General features: G+C 41.0%; 1 protein-coding gene across 4 annotated transcripts in view; it reads right to left on the reverse strand.

Annotated features, from left to right (window-relative positions):
- Nucleotides 1–18271, reverse strand: part of nfatc3a (nuclear factor of activated T cells 3a) — a 60865-nt gene that overhangs the window by 31206 nt on the left and 11388 nt on the right. For all 4 annotated transcript variants that reach the window (XM_034581446.1, XM_034581445.1, XM_034581447.1 and 1 more), the window contains exons 2-3: nt 9092–10274; nt 4922–5084 (exon numbers count right to left, since the gene is read on the reverse strand). In XM_034581446.1, the coding sequence (XP_034437337.1) occupies nt 4922–5084; nt 9092–10274 (1346 nt within the window). The remainder of the gene's footprint in view (nt 1–4921; nt 5085–9091; nt 10275–18271) is intronic.

Raw genomic sequence — 18271 nt, forward strand, 5'->3', positions numbered from 1 at the left:
GGTGTACCAATTATGGTCTGCAGCTAGCCCCAGAGGAATGGCTAAAACATCCAGTCAGCCAGGCACAAACGTAGCCATCCTGCAATGTACAATTATAAGAAAAATAATCTAAAAAAAATCAGGGAGTTAAAATACTGAGAAGCAACTGGCGCTGGCACATTTTTTAAATAAGCATGAACATTTTCTGGCATCACTGATAAATCATAAATAAATTCTGTCAACCATCACACAGGTTCACGACTACATTGCGTAGGGAAGAATATTTTTTGTTCAACCTTTAATGTTATAAGTGTCCCGTAAACACTGTTGACTGATGGACTTCTACACAACTACACCGTGGCTAGTTAACAGTCATTAGCCCCAGTGTGTGTGTGTGTGTGTGTGTCGCTGCACAGAAATACACAGCATTCCTCTCAGAACTCACAGCTATGAATCATGTCTGTCAAAACAACTCAATGTAAACACTGTCACACTTTGTGTCCTTTGTTTGTCTGGCTACCGTACGTACAGACGAAAAAGGAGCCGACTGTTATGACCATTGCCAGGCACAGCCATACGACACCCTGCCTCTCTTTAGATCACTGATCAACAGCTGGTCAGCACCCTCCTCTCTTTCTTATTAGTGTTAGCTGGGGTCAAACTCCCAACACATTGCATTCTCATGTTTTATTCCGAGCGATTGAGATGTATTTGTGTTGCCAGAACGCAAGTTACTGTAACATTAAATTCAAAGGCATGTCTACAGCTGGAAATACACTCCACTGCTTTGCCTGCAAGGTCATACAATGATACAGTAAAGTTAGCAAAGAACACACACAGTATGATAACAAGATCATCAAACTAAATCTAAATAATTCAGACTTTACAATAGCTTCTTCAAGTGCACAGGCCCGGGGACATGTGACAGGTTTTAATGCCGATAGCTTCATATATGTCTGTGTCTACTCTTCTTTACAGCTCCTGCATCGAGAGTGTGGGGCCCAAAACCACAGGTTAGAAATCACCGGCTTAAAACTGCTTCTCAACCGAGCCATTAAATTTTACACAGACATGCTGAACAAATTAACACAAATCTGCTCTCTGAGGAAGCATTATACTACAACATCCTCAACATCCTGTGGATGAGATTCACTGGGTGAAAAATGCCCTGAACATTTTCTTTCTTTCTTTTCATCTAGAGGAAATCCACATACACACAGAATTCATTTTAGAAATGCAATTGTTATTTAACTAAAAGCTGTGTGCATGTGTGTTATTGTGTGTGGGTTTGAATGTGAGAAAACTGTGAGAAAGAAAAACTCTCACTGTTAGACTTGACCACTTACAGTAAAATCTGTTTCGTTTTTGATGCGGATAACTCAAGTATTTCTGTTCTATTTTTACACTGTAACTGTAGCCTTTAATATATATATTTTTCTTACTCACACAGTGCCAAGACAAAAAGCTACTTTATAGTAGCCTCATAGTTTCCACACAACCTGTTGAGTGAAACACCTGTTAAGGCTCCCACCTAGAGATGACTAAGAGATCGAACACAGGATTTCAGGCCTACGACAGAGACATGTAAGTTGTTGGGTACAGTTTATGTGACCTATGAGGTTACCTTCTAAGAGAGTTGTTTGAGCTTCTATGTAAAGTACAAGTTTATATTTTGCTATTTCTAAATTATTGTAAGAGGACATAACGGCATAACCTTGTTCTTGACTGCCCAGCCATGACTGTGTTAAAAGCCAGTGTACAATATTGCACAATAAAGGGTAAAACAGGGGGGCTCCCTGCTGCTGAGGGCTTCACCTGCTCCAATGTTTCATAGTATTGCACCAAAATACAAATGTCTATACCAAGAAAACCTAGATTTCCTAGCAGATTTCAAACAGGCCAACAAAATCAAATGTCTCCAGAGACAAGAACAGAAAATGGCCTGGCCTCGTCTGATACAACTACTGTCAAATGAACTTTAACACATGTGAACATGTAAAAGTTCCCAGACCCAAAGCTCCTTCCTTAGGCATTTTTTTTGTTTTTTTCTGTTGACACAGCAGCTCAGTGGTGCACTGATCTGGGCAACAGCGTGACCACAAAAGGAAGTCATCACCAGGTCCAGATGGCAGCTATTGCGTCATCTGGTGACATCACGTCACCAAATTTAAAACCCAAGGAGATTACAAGGTCCCCCTGAGTCCAAAAGACATAAAGCTACCATCAGTAGAATAGAATAGAAGAGAAACTTCGTAATGTGGCCGACAAAATTATCAGTGAAATCAAAACGTTCAATCTGCTTATTCAAATTGTGTGGCAGAGAGGCTGGAATCACACAGCAAGGCACCCTTGACACTCTGCCCCCAGGGAATAGCTTGCTTCACACCTACAGAGCACCTGGGAAACATAATATGTGCATGCTTGTTCACGGTCTCAAGTTGTCTGACCCCCTTCTTTCCAATGTATACTGGGTCAAAAACAGTGATCAACTTTGAGATTCACTCCTGCTTTTATTAGAATTGAATTAAACATATATCTGACCTTATATCCAGCATTAAATTTGTTGTACACTACTAAATAAACAAGAATGACATCACAGGGTAAGGAAATCACCTTTCAATATGATGCTTTTTGCACAGTGTAACAAAAAGAAGATAGCAGAAGAAGACCAACAACAGAGGAGAAGGTATTTAGTAAACAAAGACTGACTGTAAGACCTGCTGGACAAGCACTGATACTATCTATCCTCAGCTGTTCCTTTTATGTTGACGTTCAGTATTTGTAAGAGTGCACATAGGAAGAAACAAAGATGGTTAGTATATCTTCAAAAATGTATGTTTGATACTGTATATACTCTATAATCAAACACATAATAAAAAAATTCCTTGTCAAAGTCCCTTGCTCCTCCCTCCCTTCCTCATAAAACTCATTCACCCCCACATTCTCTCTCTCTCTCTCTCTCTCTCTCTCTCTCTCTCTCTCTCTCTCTCTCTCTGTGAACAAAGCTCTGCGAACCACTGATCACAAAGAGCAAACGTTGTGTGTGCTCTTCTCTAACTCTGCCCATGACAACTGATTGCTGTTGGTCAATTTAATCATAAAAGTCCTTTCCATCTCTAATACATTGGATTTTTTATTTCAGCACTGGGGGTTTCAGCATACTGGAGAATGTCTAGAGAAGAAATACTGTTGTCTTTCACTTTTTTGCAATAATGCAAACAATGCATTCAAGAGATATATGGTATAGCTCCAAATTATCCTTAAAACATTGAAACATTAAGAAATATGTTTGGAGCAAACAGAGCAGAGTCTGCTATCTTTAAGAATACAGAATAACTGATTGTCTGGGCTAAGCATGTAGGTCCTGTGAACCAGATTCTAGCTGGGTCTTAATCACTGTTGAAATTGCCTTGTTTGACCTCAGATATAAGATCAGTACGAGCTAGCTACTGCAAGGAAACTGCTATAACCAAACAACCCCCTCTGGGGATGAGGAATAAGGGCAAGCATGGCAAAGGCTGGGTTGAAAAAAGAACTGACAGCTAAATTATGCATCGACACATATGGCAGGATAGCAACTTGGTCTAACTGAGGTTGAAATGGTTAATGATTGGCCTGGAGGGAGTGTATGACTGAATGTATTAGGATGAAGGCTGTTTCTAAAACAAATGGCAGTGATTTAGGCTCTGTTGTGGTTTGACGAGTTCTATTGTTGTGTTTTTAAATTGTTTTATCATGTGTATATTGTGCAATAATGAGCTGTGACTGAGTTTACCTAAGGGCCAACCTACTTCCAATCTGAAGTCCAAAGTTATGACAACACATGCACAAAAAATAACAAAATAATTTCAAGCCATAAACAAAAACTAAACAGGAAGTTTATGATAACATTTATCTACATTTTGGTTTTTAGAAAAATTCTTATTCAATTCTACAATCGAAACTCTGACAGTGCAGGTAAAGTAGAAACTAGTCTTCAAGATGCACTGAGGATAGTAGACAAGACGTAGTGATCCCATTGGGCAGGGAATGAGCAGTTGGCCGAACTATCAGTCTGAACTCAGCCATTGTCGGGTGCCACGACACTGGTCATGGCCCAGCACTGAAGCGCTGCTTTAATCATACACACAAAGGTAGCTTGTCACAGGCTTCTTGAAATATTAATGGGTCTGAAATCTTCCACTATATCGCTCCCTCTCTATCTCTCTCTCACTCTCTCAGAGGGAGAAAAGCAGCATTGGCTCCACGTAGGCTCACCTGGTCTCTAACAGGTGCTATCGAATGACAGGGCAGCTGACTGGGCTGTAGCAACAGCTCTACTGACTGCCTGCTCGTCTTCCTGCTTCAACAGGTTGACTGACAGTCTTGCTGTGGGAGAGGATCCATGTGACAATCCACACATGCAAATGCGTAACATGAAACCTAAAATCAAATGTTCTTCTCCAACAACCAGATGATGTTTGAGCTATAAACATTAACAAATTCTATTTAGTCACGTTTTTAACAATCAGATACTGACATTTGTATTTTAGTTGTGATAGGTGTTCACATGTACAAATTGAAAATAAAATTTGTTTCAGTCACATGCAGAGGGAAATCCCTGCCAACTGGAAAACAAGAAGTCACTGCTAAATTCAGTAAATAAGTTTGGTTCAGCTTGATTCTCTTCCTTTCATGTTTACTTTCATCACTAAAGGCTGCGACGGTTGGCGTCTAGGCCATTTGGTTGACGCAGAGGGAGCTGGATGATAAGTGGCCAGTGGCAGCATCGAGTTAACACAGACAGTAAATCAGTCCTGACCTCAAAGGGATATTTAATCCTCAGTGTGGTAGAAACACCAGTGCTCACATTTTGTTTAATGGAGCAAAAAAAAAAAAGACAGCTGTAACAGTAAGTACAGCACCCCATTCAAGCATGAGGGAAAATGCCCAAATATGTTACCTTGACGACAGGGTGGCCACCAGACGCTGCTTTGACGGCTCCTCGGCTGCCCTCGGTCTCATAGTGAGCTCGGTGGTGGGCTTTGGGTTGTACCTCTATCTTCAGGTCATATTGGCCAAACTGGCTTGGCAATGGCCAATCTAAGGGAGGCAGGGAGGAGGTCCTGGGGAGAGAATACCAAAAGCATGAAGACACACACACACACATTACAACCACAGTATCAAACTATAATATACAGTGTTTTGTTAAATATTGTTTGTTATGTTTGTGATTATGGTAGCTACGAGTGTAAATGCGAACAGTCTCTCTTGAAGCATCAAACTTAGTTGGACAGCACAGAAACGTATCAGTGATGTAGAAAGATATTTTAGCCTTAACCATAAGATTTTCCCACTGAAACACTTGCTTGCGTAAACCCACCTTAATATTTTCCATTTTTCAAATTATTCGGTAAAGATGTGTTCAACTTGCGACACCAAGCTCGAAAACCTGTCTCTCTGCTTCATGTCTGATGACAGTAACCTCCCTTCAGGCTATCTGGCTGTCTGGAAGTTGAAAAGGTGGTATTCCCCCTTCATGGTCTGAGACAGTATAATAGGTGTAAAATGGGGGTATACTTAGCCTCACAAGACAATGAATCACTGGAATGCCCAAATGCATTAATCCTGTTCTTAAACATAGCATGTGTAATAGGTCAACCTAAGTCTTGGAGGTTGAATCATATTCGAAGAGGGACTTTTCTTTGTGAGTCTCTGGGTCAGTGAAGATTCATGTCACACAGTAAGTTCTGGCTGAGAGTGTGTGTGTGTGTGTGTGTGTGTGTGTGTGTGTGTGTGTGTGTGTGTGTGTGTGTGCACAACTTGGGCTGGCATTGAGTGTTTTTCCTCCCTGCGTAATTTTTTTTCTGTATAGACTCAATCATATTTGAACAGCTGCACTCAAAACACTCAATGGTCTTCTTCACAGAGAGACTGGGTCTCTCCATCTCTGCAAATCAGATCAGTTTACGCCAACAACATCTTCCCATATTAATGCATTTGATGATTGCCATTTATTAACTTGTATCAGAGTTCATGATCTTTCACTATAGTGAAATATACCTCATTAGGTCTATAACCCAAGTCTTTTTGGGTCTCTGTAAATCATTTTATGAAAACTATCCCACCTTAATGAAAAGGACTGGGAGAAAAGTTCTGTTGTGATTTGGTGCTACATAAATAAACCTGGCTTGACTATCGCTATCTTTATTTAGTAATTGTTATCATCATTATCTTTACATCTTTGTCATTGTCATAAACATCATATATATATTAGCTTTAAATGTTACCAATAGAAATGTTCGGAACATGGTTCATCCATGGATTGACTCATTTGTTACGTTTTCTTTACATTGTTGTTTGGCTTATATTATTAGTTTATTACATTTTCTGCACTTTTGCTTATTCATATATTTTTACCATTCTACTAGAGCACATATGTTAAACTTGACAAGGCACCAGAGCTGGAGCATGAGCCACAATGTAAATCTTTGTCGCATCTTGATATTGTTCACAATTCATTATTCATCATCCGAGAGGCCTACTGTAGGGCAGCACAAGATATGTGTGTCATCCAGGTGTTTTGTCTGGCAGCAGTTAAAAAGTGCCATTGTTTTGTGTGTGTTTTTGTGTTTTTTTTTTAGCATAGTATAATACATAATCATAAATTAAACTGTGTATGTGTATCTATGCATCCATGCATTTTGTGTGTCTATGCCTCTGCATGATAGGCCTGAGTCAGGGAATTGACTCAGTGCTGTCTGATGGGCTGAGAGGCAGACACTCTATGGTGCACACTGATCTCTGCCTTGGCATTAACCACTGTATGCTCTTTGTGCTCCCTGTCACATGATGGCATAAGCTTTTATTTGGCTCTACTCAAAGACAGTTCAGACTTCTAGCATGCAAACTATACTAAGTCTAACATCCGTGACGGATTTTTTTACAGAACAAATATTTTTGTAAGGGAAAGTTTGTAAATTTTAGCCAGCGTGGCTGTCTCCCCAAATTCTTCCCCTTCCAAATACCTGTCAAGTGCTGGCTTTGTGCAGACGAATCTGAATAGACTTAACTTAAGTGCCACGTTTTCAGTACAGCCATTGAACTTCATAAGCAATCCTACAGCCTGCCACTAAATCAACAGTAATTTGATTTTTAGTTTTTAAGTTTTTCTATTTCAGTTTTTTGCAGCTCATTGAGGCCTTACAGTTCCTACAACATATGACGTGAAAATGTAAAGAAAATCTTCATTAGGTTGTACCTAAATAATAACCAGTCAGGTCACATGTGATAAAGGCATGTATAACATGGTTTTCACATGACAGTGGCTTTATCTAGGATGTAACACTCTGACACGCTGTAATAGATGCATCCTAACCCTCATGTTTTCCTCCCAGCATCCATGACATAACCACCCAGGAAGTGTGGGTTTGCATGGCTGCTATGGTAACAGGAGTAGAGGAGGACAGAGGAAATATGAGCTTTGTGACGGAGCAAAGCAGGAGCGGCAGCCTATGTACTGACATAGCATAACCTTTCTCAAATGTCTAAGCTATAGTGTAGGGGCCACGAGTCCAATCACATCCCCATACTGGCTTTTGGCAACCAACTGAAATTAGTGCCATGAATATCTCATTATAGAAAGCTCAGGGGGTAAAACATGAGCACTCTTGTCACCCCACCATTTTTTAATCCCACCCACTCTAACCCTATCCCACCCATTCCACCTGGTCCATCTGTTCAAAACACCACTCACACACATATGCATGTGCATAGGCAACTCAACAACTTTCTATCTCAAGACAGACAGGAGCTTACCCCACCTAATTGTCTGCCATGATAATGAAAACATTTAATTTAGTTATAATTTGATGGCAGGTTGAGCAACAGTACAATACATCTAGTAGTGATAGCTCTAAGGAAATACTTGTCGGTCAACATTAGAGTAAACAGCGCTGTTAAAAAAGATGTATTCTGTTTGACATTATTCTGTCAGGGGCTCACGGTGGAAATTTTACTTACAAGGGCAAAGATGTAGAGATCAAACGGTGACTCATCAAAGTTGACCCTGTCATTGTCTGTAAAATGTTAGGTCTATGTGAGCAAGCGTTTGTGTTATGTCTATGTGTATGTGTGTGTGTGCATGTGTGTGTGTGCATGTGTGTGTGTGCATGTGTTCACCCCTAAGTTACCATATGTGCCCAGCGCTGGTTTACAGAAATTGGGGCCAGTGAACGCAAACAAGGCCATGTCTTCATCTGCTGCACACACTGGAGAACAGAAAGCACACTGCTCTCCTAAGAAACCTCCATCATGAGTTTCTATTTGCACCCATTACTCTTTAATGTGGATATTGTGCCTGTGTGTTGGAGGGAATCGGTGTGGGTGTTGATCTCCGTGATTCCCTCCACATACTAATAAATGAATTATACTCTGTCGGTCAGATTTATACTGCTGATACAAGGCTCAAAGTTCACTATTACTGAACATTGATCTACAGAGATCCATCAACAGGCCTATTATAATCTAAGGTGCTATTTGATACCAATTTACTGCTCTACAATGTTTACACTTGACTTCTAGATCAAAAAGGATTTTCAATCTTTATGACAGCTCACAACACTCAATAAAAACACATTCATCACTGAGGTCTATTGTTTAGCCTTGACCCACTTATTGTTTTCAAGCTTGACATGTGGTGTCTTGCCAAGCATTATTAGAAGTATTAATAATTCACAAAAAACTGATAAAGAGGTCGTAATTGCCTTCACCTTCTGTCACCTTCTGTTTTTGGCTCTAAGTTAAAAACTTCAAGTTTTAGGATCATGAGTCAGAGATTTATTACTAAATAATACTGCAGTTGCAACTGTAGAAAGTGAACAGAACAAATGGATAGCAACTGAAAATTTTGTGAACCAGCTGAAATATTGGTCCTCACTGACTTTTGAAAAGATTTAAACGTTGAATTTCACAGACACTTCATTTCCCACTGAGTCTTCTACATCTGCATGAATTATTTGATTTTGCGGGATTATAAAACTGCATCTGTGAGATTAAGCTAAATTTGGACATGGTAGTAAGATAAATCTTGAATTTCTTTTCTGCATATTCTTCTCAACGTCAGCTAATTTACCTGAATATAGGTGTGTGACCAGGCTTGGGTTTATTCCATGAGAAGTGGGAGGGCACTGAGAGGAATTGTTCCCCAGGCCCGTCTTTCTTCAGGCTGTGCAAGGCCTCGTCTGAGGGAGAGTCTAGATTAGGCGACATATTTCCTTGGTCATCTAGCCCCAGCTCCCCTTTCCCAGACTGCATAGTTGTTCTATCCTGTGAGGTCTTCCTTGTCTTAGATGGGATGTCTGCCTCTGATGGGCAGCACTGGAAGGGCGACATGCCCACAGAAGGACTGCCAACCCAGGTGTCTTCTGTAACGCTGCCCCTGGGTGAAGGTCCTGGCGTGGGTGTGGGTGAGTGATGTGGAGACAATGAGACGGGATAGCAGATGTCTGCACTAGAGTGACGCCTCTTCCCGCAGGGTGAAGTGGGACGGGAAGATGGCCTGGAAGGTGGCCGCGGGCTGAGCCAATTTTCATCAGTGACACTGGTGCGTGGCGAGTGGCAGGGTGACTGTCGCGGTGACAGGCTGATGGAGTGGGAGTGGTGCACAAAGGCAGGGTGCTGGTGCTGCCAATGGGGCTGCTCCTCCAGAACTCCACCGCCGGTTTGAGGGGAGGCACAGCCTGGGGAAGTAAGTGGGGAGCCCAAGGTAAACCGGGCAGCTGCTTCATTTAGCTCTGAGTCAACATCATCATAGACGTGTGAGAATGATTCACATGAGGAGGCATCAGAGAACCAGCTCCTAGAAGAGAGACTGCTGCATGGGCTAGGACTGAGCGAAGAGTCCCGGTATGAGTGGTCCAGCCGCAAATACAGGTGGTCTCTGGATAGAGGTCTGTCACCGTGATAGTCCCCATCTGGGCCATTGGCCCTCAGATCCTCTCCATTGGGACCTATCTCCTGCTGGCAGCTAGGGGAGATGGAGGTGATTTGGATACTGGGACATTCAAAGGCCTTCGGTGCCTCCATAGGAGCAGAGGGCAGAAGAGGGGAGGAGCCATACTTGGAGTCTTGTACCTCGTAGCCTGGATGAGCCAATCCTGATTTGTGTGACTGAAGGCGTGGGGAAGTGTTGATGACCTGGGAGTGAGACTGCATACCATGACGAGGCAGGCCAATAGACTGGTGGTTCGTGACCATAGCCTGGGGCTGGCCCACATTTAGGATGTAGAATGATGTGTTGTCATCAGGCTCCAGATCTAGGGGAAGAAAATGAAAGAAATATCAAGACACAGCAATCTGGAGAATATTTTCAGTTTGTATATTTTGTTCCTGATGTTTCACTCTGAATATAAAATCCTGATCAACAACAACATGGTATGATTAGGGTGGCAGCGATATTGTGGTTTCACGGTGTACCACCATGGTATCAAAATTAATGTTTGTCATACCATGGATTTTCTTATTATGGTATTGAAAAATATACGAACAAACAGAGGGTTTCACTTGTGCGACACAGGAAATATGGCAGAGAGAAAGGAAAACTGAAATCAGCAGCATGAAAACATTTGAAAATCCTAAAAGTGAACATTGTCCTAGAAGACAGCTACATAGTCTGATAAAGGAGGCTGGGTATCCATCACTCAATACTGACCTAAGTATGAGTCCTGATTATTACTTCAATCCCAATCTAAATACATGAATAATAAAAACGTTGACCATAAAATTATGTAATTTTCTAAATCACAGCGCCCGACTACATCTGCAGTGTGAGTCTGGTTGATAACCACAGACTTTAAAAGAGAAACAACTTCACCCCATAAGGAAACACACATAAATTTACTTTTAAGACTTTAAGAATATTTTTGTCATAATACACTTTTTAATATTGTTATTGTTTCTTCATTCCAGTACAATAGAGCCAAAATGAAACAATGATTAGAGGCCAAAAGCTTTTTTGAGGTGTTGCATTTGCTCATGCAGTTCAGAGAAGTGGTCTTGACTCTCCTACTGGCCAATTAACCTGTTTAACTTAAATGGGCGAGAGAAAAATATATAAATGATAATTACTGAGGTTCACCTGATTATACAGCATTCCTTCTATAAGTAATGTACTCATCCTGCTTCAGTCGAGCTTTCACCTGGTACTGCACTACAACAGGACTAAACCTGAGCCGCTGCAAAAATGATTTGGTCACAGACCCAGGTGCGGTTGTGCCCTGAGTTTACACTTACACTACTGAGCCCAGTTTCAGGAAATTAGAGGCCAGAGTGTTGCTGGGTAGCAGGCACTCATACAGGCATTGTTCCAAGAGGGATAACCAATGAACAGCACTACTCAGGAAACAAATTCACACAATGGTGCATGCTGTCGGCTGTCATCACAGCTAGCGCCGGCAGGCTATTTATACCAAAGGTCATCTGGCTCAGGCAGCATGTACACACACAAATACACACAACCACACACAAACAAACAGACAAAAGCTCATTGTCCGCACTGGCACTACTCTGTTAGAGGTTATTGATAAACTTCCACTGGATATGCTCTGCTGCTCCCATCGGGAATACCCCACACGTACACACACACACACACCTCCTATGTTTTCAGATGTGAAAATTCTATTTCACATGTCCAAATATATCTGCATCATGAATGTAGATTTAGGACTGGCACAGGCCACAATTCAGAACTCATAATTAACTTTTGTACAGCAAAACACACAACACAGCCTACAGTGTCCAGTATAAAATGTTCCCCCACTGGCCCACTTATATATAGCCATTATGTTTTACTGGCAGCCAAAATATGAAAAACAAATTCCCACAATTTGATAGTTTGGTAATTACAGGGGCCCTATATTTCAACCTCAATCTCATGTTATGCATGACAGCACGCTGTTCACTCTCATGCACAACAGTCTGAATGACTGCCTGCCTGCTGAGAGCTGCATGCTCCTCGTGGGACCGGGCACATCTACAGATGATTCTATGACAAGGTATGGCTGCCTGCGGGTTGGTAAAAAATGTATGGATGTTTTAATGGCCCACGGACATGGTGAGATTTCTCCTGGTGCTGCTGATGGAGAGAGGGAGGGACAGAAAGACTAATAGGTAGAGAGAGAGAGAGAGAGAGAGAGTCAGTAGAGGAGCATTGCATGCAGCTCTACAATGACGCGACAACAGAAAACACTAAAGCCGTTTTCAGTCATGACCTGCGGGTAAAATCGGGAGAATTGGCTCCAAAGTTTACCCGCAGTTTGCCTTTCACACATGGAAAGAGCAGCGGGAGATTCTCTACACAGACGCGCTCACAACAGCAACAAATCCTACACATTTATCAAAGCAAGAGGTGGAGGAGCCGGGTACAGTAGGAAGAGGCAGGAAGTAACGTATTAATTCTGCTGCAAAACTGCAGAGCCTCTCACGCAGACATTTGCGTTCACACATGCACCTCCTCTCGAGAAAATACAAAGTATATCTGGGGAGTTCAGTGCTTGTCTGAAAGCAGCTTAAGTTGCTTGTCTTCAAAGATCAACACTACATCATCAAGGATTACAGTACAGTACATTGCAAGGATGCCACCATCACTATCATTCTTGTTTTTGTTGTTTTATCATTTGTCATTCCCTAACGCAAACAAAGTCTTGAATAGTCAGGCTGTCCACAAATTATGGAAAACATCATTCAAAGAATGGGAACAATAAATCTAACGCACCCTCTCAGGGACTCAGGAACTCTGATTCGGAAGTAGCCAACAACACCATCATATGATGCCAGTCATAGTCCTTCAAATCCCGTTGCTTGTATAAACTGCAGATTGTGTTATTTGAATAAAGTTTAAACAAACAACTAAACCTTATAATGCATTTCATCTCTACTTGGGAGATTTGTGCAAAAATGCCTGCTAAAAATCCCACAGCTGATGACATTATACAGTAATCTACAGTAAAAGTTAGTTTTAGCTCAATACGGTTGCTTGCACAAACACATTAGCAGTTTATAAGCTGCCTGTTTATAGTGCTGACCTGACATTGTAGCTGTGTTTTCTTACTGAAAACAAATCTCACAATGGATTATAAAAACAGCTGAATGCCACACAACAACTATGGTTACTGGTGGAAAGAAAGATTGTATGTTCATGCTCAACCGCAGCTGGCAACATGACTAGCTAGCCACAAGAACTTTAGTGAAGTGTCTCATAATATGGCTAATGTAAGACTGCCATGACATGACATCCTCAATGACAGTTGCGTTTGTGCTCTAAACACTATAATAAGCAGATTCAAATAACCTTCCACATACCACATCAGTGATATATTGGGATTGACCAGTGACTGGTCAGTCATGCCTACATAAACATTTACTGGCCCCAGGCCACTGGACCATGGAGGGAGTCAGACCCAGCCATAATTCACTGTAAATAATAAATGACATAAACAGTAAAACCGCGCAAACATCATGTAACACCATCCATCCTGTAATGTGCAATCTTTGGCCTATTAAGTTATGAAAAATACAACTTCTAATTTACTGTGAAAGGTGAAACAAGAATCAATTAAATTATTAATATCCCTAATAAAATAGCAAAATGCCCAGAGCAAATATATCGGTCAATGAGCATTCATAAAACATCTAGCTTAGCTAAAAGCACAGGATAAAGTTGTGAAATCCTTACGCAACACTTCCCTTCATTCCTTAAATGTACCGACCTGCCTGAAAATAAGAGACACTTTTGTTACATTGCAATATTTAATATTTCAAACATTTAGAAATATTTAACTTGACTACCCATATAAATAGGCCATAATCTTGTAATAAGTCAATAGTTTGCTTGCACCTGCATGAAATAATAGCCAAAACTAATATGACAGCATTGTCAAATTAGTCATTGAGACTAGTCTTGAAGAAGTTTATAAAAAAAAGGGGGTTTGGGGAGCAGAGTGTGTATCTACAATATGTTTCTGCCCTCCCTCTCTATCCAAGAGCAGCAACAGAGGCAGTAGCAGCGAGCTCTTTATTTATAGCTGTTTGGCTTTGCACTGGCCCTGCCTGCCTGTCACAAGACTCAGCGGTAGATCCTCTGACGACAGCATTTGACTGACTGACAGGGAGCAAGAGAAGGACAACAGAGTCGAGAGGAAGCGACAGAGGCTGTGAAGATTAGAAAATATTATGTTTCTGCTCACTCACTGAATTAGGAAATAGAGAAACATAAAGAGAGGAAGAGAGAAATAGTGAAAAGGAAACCGAGGGCAGGGAAGTAAAGACTGACACACATAAGACCTAAGTGAGGGAGATATACAAAAGCATTGCTAAAACATCACCCATGTCCTATGGACTGACAACACTACCATGTTCACAGAGAACAGAAACATCACCTGTGATATGGTAAAAACATGTGTGTCATTGCAAAATGATCTGAAAATGAAACAGCAAATCCACGTCTTTCCTTCTTCCTCTATTAACTAATGAAAAAGAAAAAAACAATTTAGGGTAAAACTAAACATTTAAATTTACCAAAGAGCAAGAACAGGAGGCCAGTTGAGACCAACTGCCTTCATCTCTCCTCACGTCTCTGCATGACGAGTTGTTTTTGCCATACACCCCAAGAGAGGACAGATATTAAAGAACAATATTCAGAAAGAGGCCCAGCCAGGTGATCTTGTGTGCACAATAATACAAGTAGTAATAGAGTTGAAAGTAAAACAGTTTATTATATTATAATGTCGATGGCAGCATGATTAAAATTCAAATGCAGAAAATAAATTAAGCAATACTGTATTTAAACCCAATTTTGTAAAACTCAATAGACGGGTTTCTTGTTTACGAACATTTCTGTGTGCAAAACTGCTCTGGTTGTTTTCTAAATTTTTGTTGACTCAATGTAAATGCCATTTCAGGGTTGGATCTGTTTGTTTGTCATCATACAACTGACAATGTGCACACAGCATTGTGATATCAGCTCAAAATGTTCACGGTATAGAAAGAAAGCAGCTCCTGGAAACCAGTGAAATTATTATTTGGAGGGGAATTTGTATGGGACACATTCTTGCATTTCTCACCTCTTTATTAAACCACGCATCACCTTTGATAGGCAACTCTAGCCCCTAGCATGACACATGATCCACAGAGAAACAGAAGCGAGTAGCTATTAGCTTAAAAGAACAACATTAGCCCCAAAAATGAACATTGTAATGCTGATGCCTGCTAAAAGTAGTAGCGTTCTGACTTATTGTCCATGCAACATCAGCATGAATGAAAATCCTGCTTTATGCTTTAAAAACCATAAGTCTGCTCCTTAGCTGTAACCCATTTCATGACACCTGTCCAACACAAAATATTCCTTCATTAGCCTTTTTCTATCAGAGGTAACCTCTTACCTTAAAACTGCAGTTTACTCCTGCGGTTTAATTTTAAAACCATCCTCAGCTGTGACCGGAGAGTCTGAGCTAACAGCTAATTCTTTTCATTACATTTTAATTTTTCTTTACATTTTCCAGCTATTATTTTTGCCATTCACACAAAAAAGCTCTCATTCATTTTGGGATGCTTTCTGACTCCTGCGCATTGGAGGCACCGGTGACGTTGCGCGATTAAATGCAATGAATGCCCCAAATGCATGTGAAGAACAATAATCTACAAAACCATTAACAAAACCCTTAAAACATATAAGAAAACACTGCTACATGAAACAAGCAAGTAGTTATATGAAGATTGGAGTTGACAAGGAGGAGCACATGTGGCAGGAAGAGCCTGCAGGGAATGAGGAGTTTAGAAGTGGATTACTGTATAGTAGTATAAAATATAAGTGGTGTTTGTGTGGATCAGTAAATTGATGTGCCATGCCTCATTCAATCCTACAACTCACATTATAATCTTCAGCACTATGGAAATGCATATTCCCCTGAAGGGATTTTACATTAAATGGTAAAGTGCATCAGGTAAAACGTGAATTATCAGTTTCTGAATCTGTCAGTTGGCCTCTTTGGTTTGCTGCTTAGCTAAAAACACAATCTCACAACCTGACTAATTTTAGCTCTGTTCAATCACACCAAAACAACATTGAAAACAGATAATTCAGGGCCAGGCAGGGCAGTCCCAGGTGCAGACTCAATGATGAGCTGCTGCCATTGTAAATTAGATGCTAATCACACACAAATTGAGAGTGAAAATTGAATAAAAGTTGCAGTGAAAAGATCCGTGATCTTTTGCTGGTAAATCTGGCACTGTGTTTTTATGTGGCATTGATTTGTTGTGAAACCTAAATGGGAGTTAAGTTGGTTTATCACAAGTGGATGAAATAAACAACAAACATTGCTTTAAAACGACTTGATAGTAGTACACTGTTTTGGCCTTGTACAGATTTCCTCCACATATAGCTTCAAAATCAAGACACTGATTCATAGATTAAATTTTATGTTTTAAAAAGTGTAAAAGTCCATTGGCTGGTTCGTGTCTGGATAATCTCAACAGTACATTTCAAAACTGTTACGTAAGATTGCATTTCAGTGGATGGAGTTGGGTACAAAACTTGTTACTTTTAATGGTACTGACCAAATTACATCGGTATTATAATGTCCATTCACGTTAAATTAAATGGGGCCAAATTTCAGTACCTGAGAACACATGGGTGAGCAAGTAACAGAGTATAGAGAGAAAGATTTTCTGTAGTTGATATTCGCTTAGTATTTTTAGCATCATACAATCATGGATTGTGGTTGAGTGTTATAAAGTTCCTGATATGATTATTTTAGAGAATCACTCTCTCTTACTCTGTTCTATAAAATCTTTAGACTAATTTATCAACTTTTCTACTTTGTTTTACCCATTATAGCACGTGATGGTGAGAGTTAAGTGGCAGTCTTGCATAGATGAGGGTCAGACAGGGGACGACCATGTTACCTGGCCAACAGCCCTCCTTGCCCTGAGACAAGATTAGCCTGCCACCTAAAACCCTCCAGTGTGGGGAAAGGGGTGGGTGGTGGGAAACCCCCCTGTCAGAGCCAAACAACAGTCATCTTAGGAAAGGAGGCAGGAAAGAGGAGAGGAGAGGAGAGGAAAGGAGAGGAGAGGAGAGGAGAGGAGATGAGAGGTATGTTTTATCAATGGCCTCGGTTGCAAATCCCCTGCACTGTTTCTGACAGTCAAGTGCCTCAGACACTCCTTAAGTGTCCATACATCAGACAGCCAATCCGGTTAAATAAAGATCTCTAAGAGGCTTTGCTGTACCTAAGCTAATAATAGCTCCGCCTCGCTGGGAGATGTTTGGGTAAAGTGTGGATGGTTGGATGTTGGTGACACAACAAGCATCAGTGTATTCTCAAGGAAACCACAGGGACGGCCTGGCCCACTGATGATGGTGGCATTCACTTTGGCTCCTCGACACAAAGCTTGACAGGCTTCTGGCTGACCGTCACACAGCCTGGGGATTCTCCCTTGAGGGATAATCCACATATACTGTGTTCCTCCCTCCTCCTACTCTCACTGCACACAAAGTGTGTCAGGGTCCTGTGACCGAGTCTGACACACAGGCCACACATTCTGAGAAAGCTTAGTTTATTATTGAGGGAGGGAAGAATTTTTCTCTCCCACAGAAGATGACAGGTTCCTGCTGTTGCACACACAATCTTTCTATCTACCTCTCATTGTGTGAACACAGTATGTTCGTGAGTAGGGGTGTAAAACTGTGGGTGGTAAATTAATTTGTGTATGTTCCTGTGTGCCTGTTGCAGTGCCTCTTTATGTGTCTTTTTGCTCATGCCGTGTGGGTATATGGGAGTGAGCCTTTGTGTGTGTGACAATGTTCACGCATGTGTTTGCGTGTGTGTGTGTATGTATGTGCACCTTAATTCATATTAATGTCTAAGGTTACCCACTTGCCCCAACACCATGTGGTGCTGAGGCAAGATGGTAACCTAAACCCAGGTTACCTTTGTGGTGGGCAAGCAAGTTGATTAGAACAGGCTCTGCTTACATCCCCTATACAGAAGGCTTTGTGTTTAGCCCAGTCTCCTCTTTCAGCTCTGCTAAAGAGCTACTGACCAACAGATCACAGCAACACTGTGCCAAAACACCATATACTGTCAACCTCATGGGATTATTGGCATATTACTCGGATAAATAATCAATTTAATATATTTTTAAAAAGTAAAGTTGCTATTTTTCTATTCTGCACTCTGTAAAACAGGTGAAAAATCTAAAGGTTTACAACAAATGACAGAAACAATTTTATGTTTCTTGGACTGTCTGTCATCCT

This window comes from Hippoglossus hippoglossus, chromosome 3, assembly GCF_009819705.1.
Source record: "Hippoglossus hippoglossus isolate fHipHip1 chromosome 3, fHipHip1.pri, whole genome shotgun sequence".
Lineage (NCBI taxonomy): Eukaryota > Metazoa > Chordata > Actinopteri > Pleuronectiformes > Pleuronectidae > Hippoglossus > Hippoglossus hippoglossus.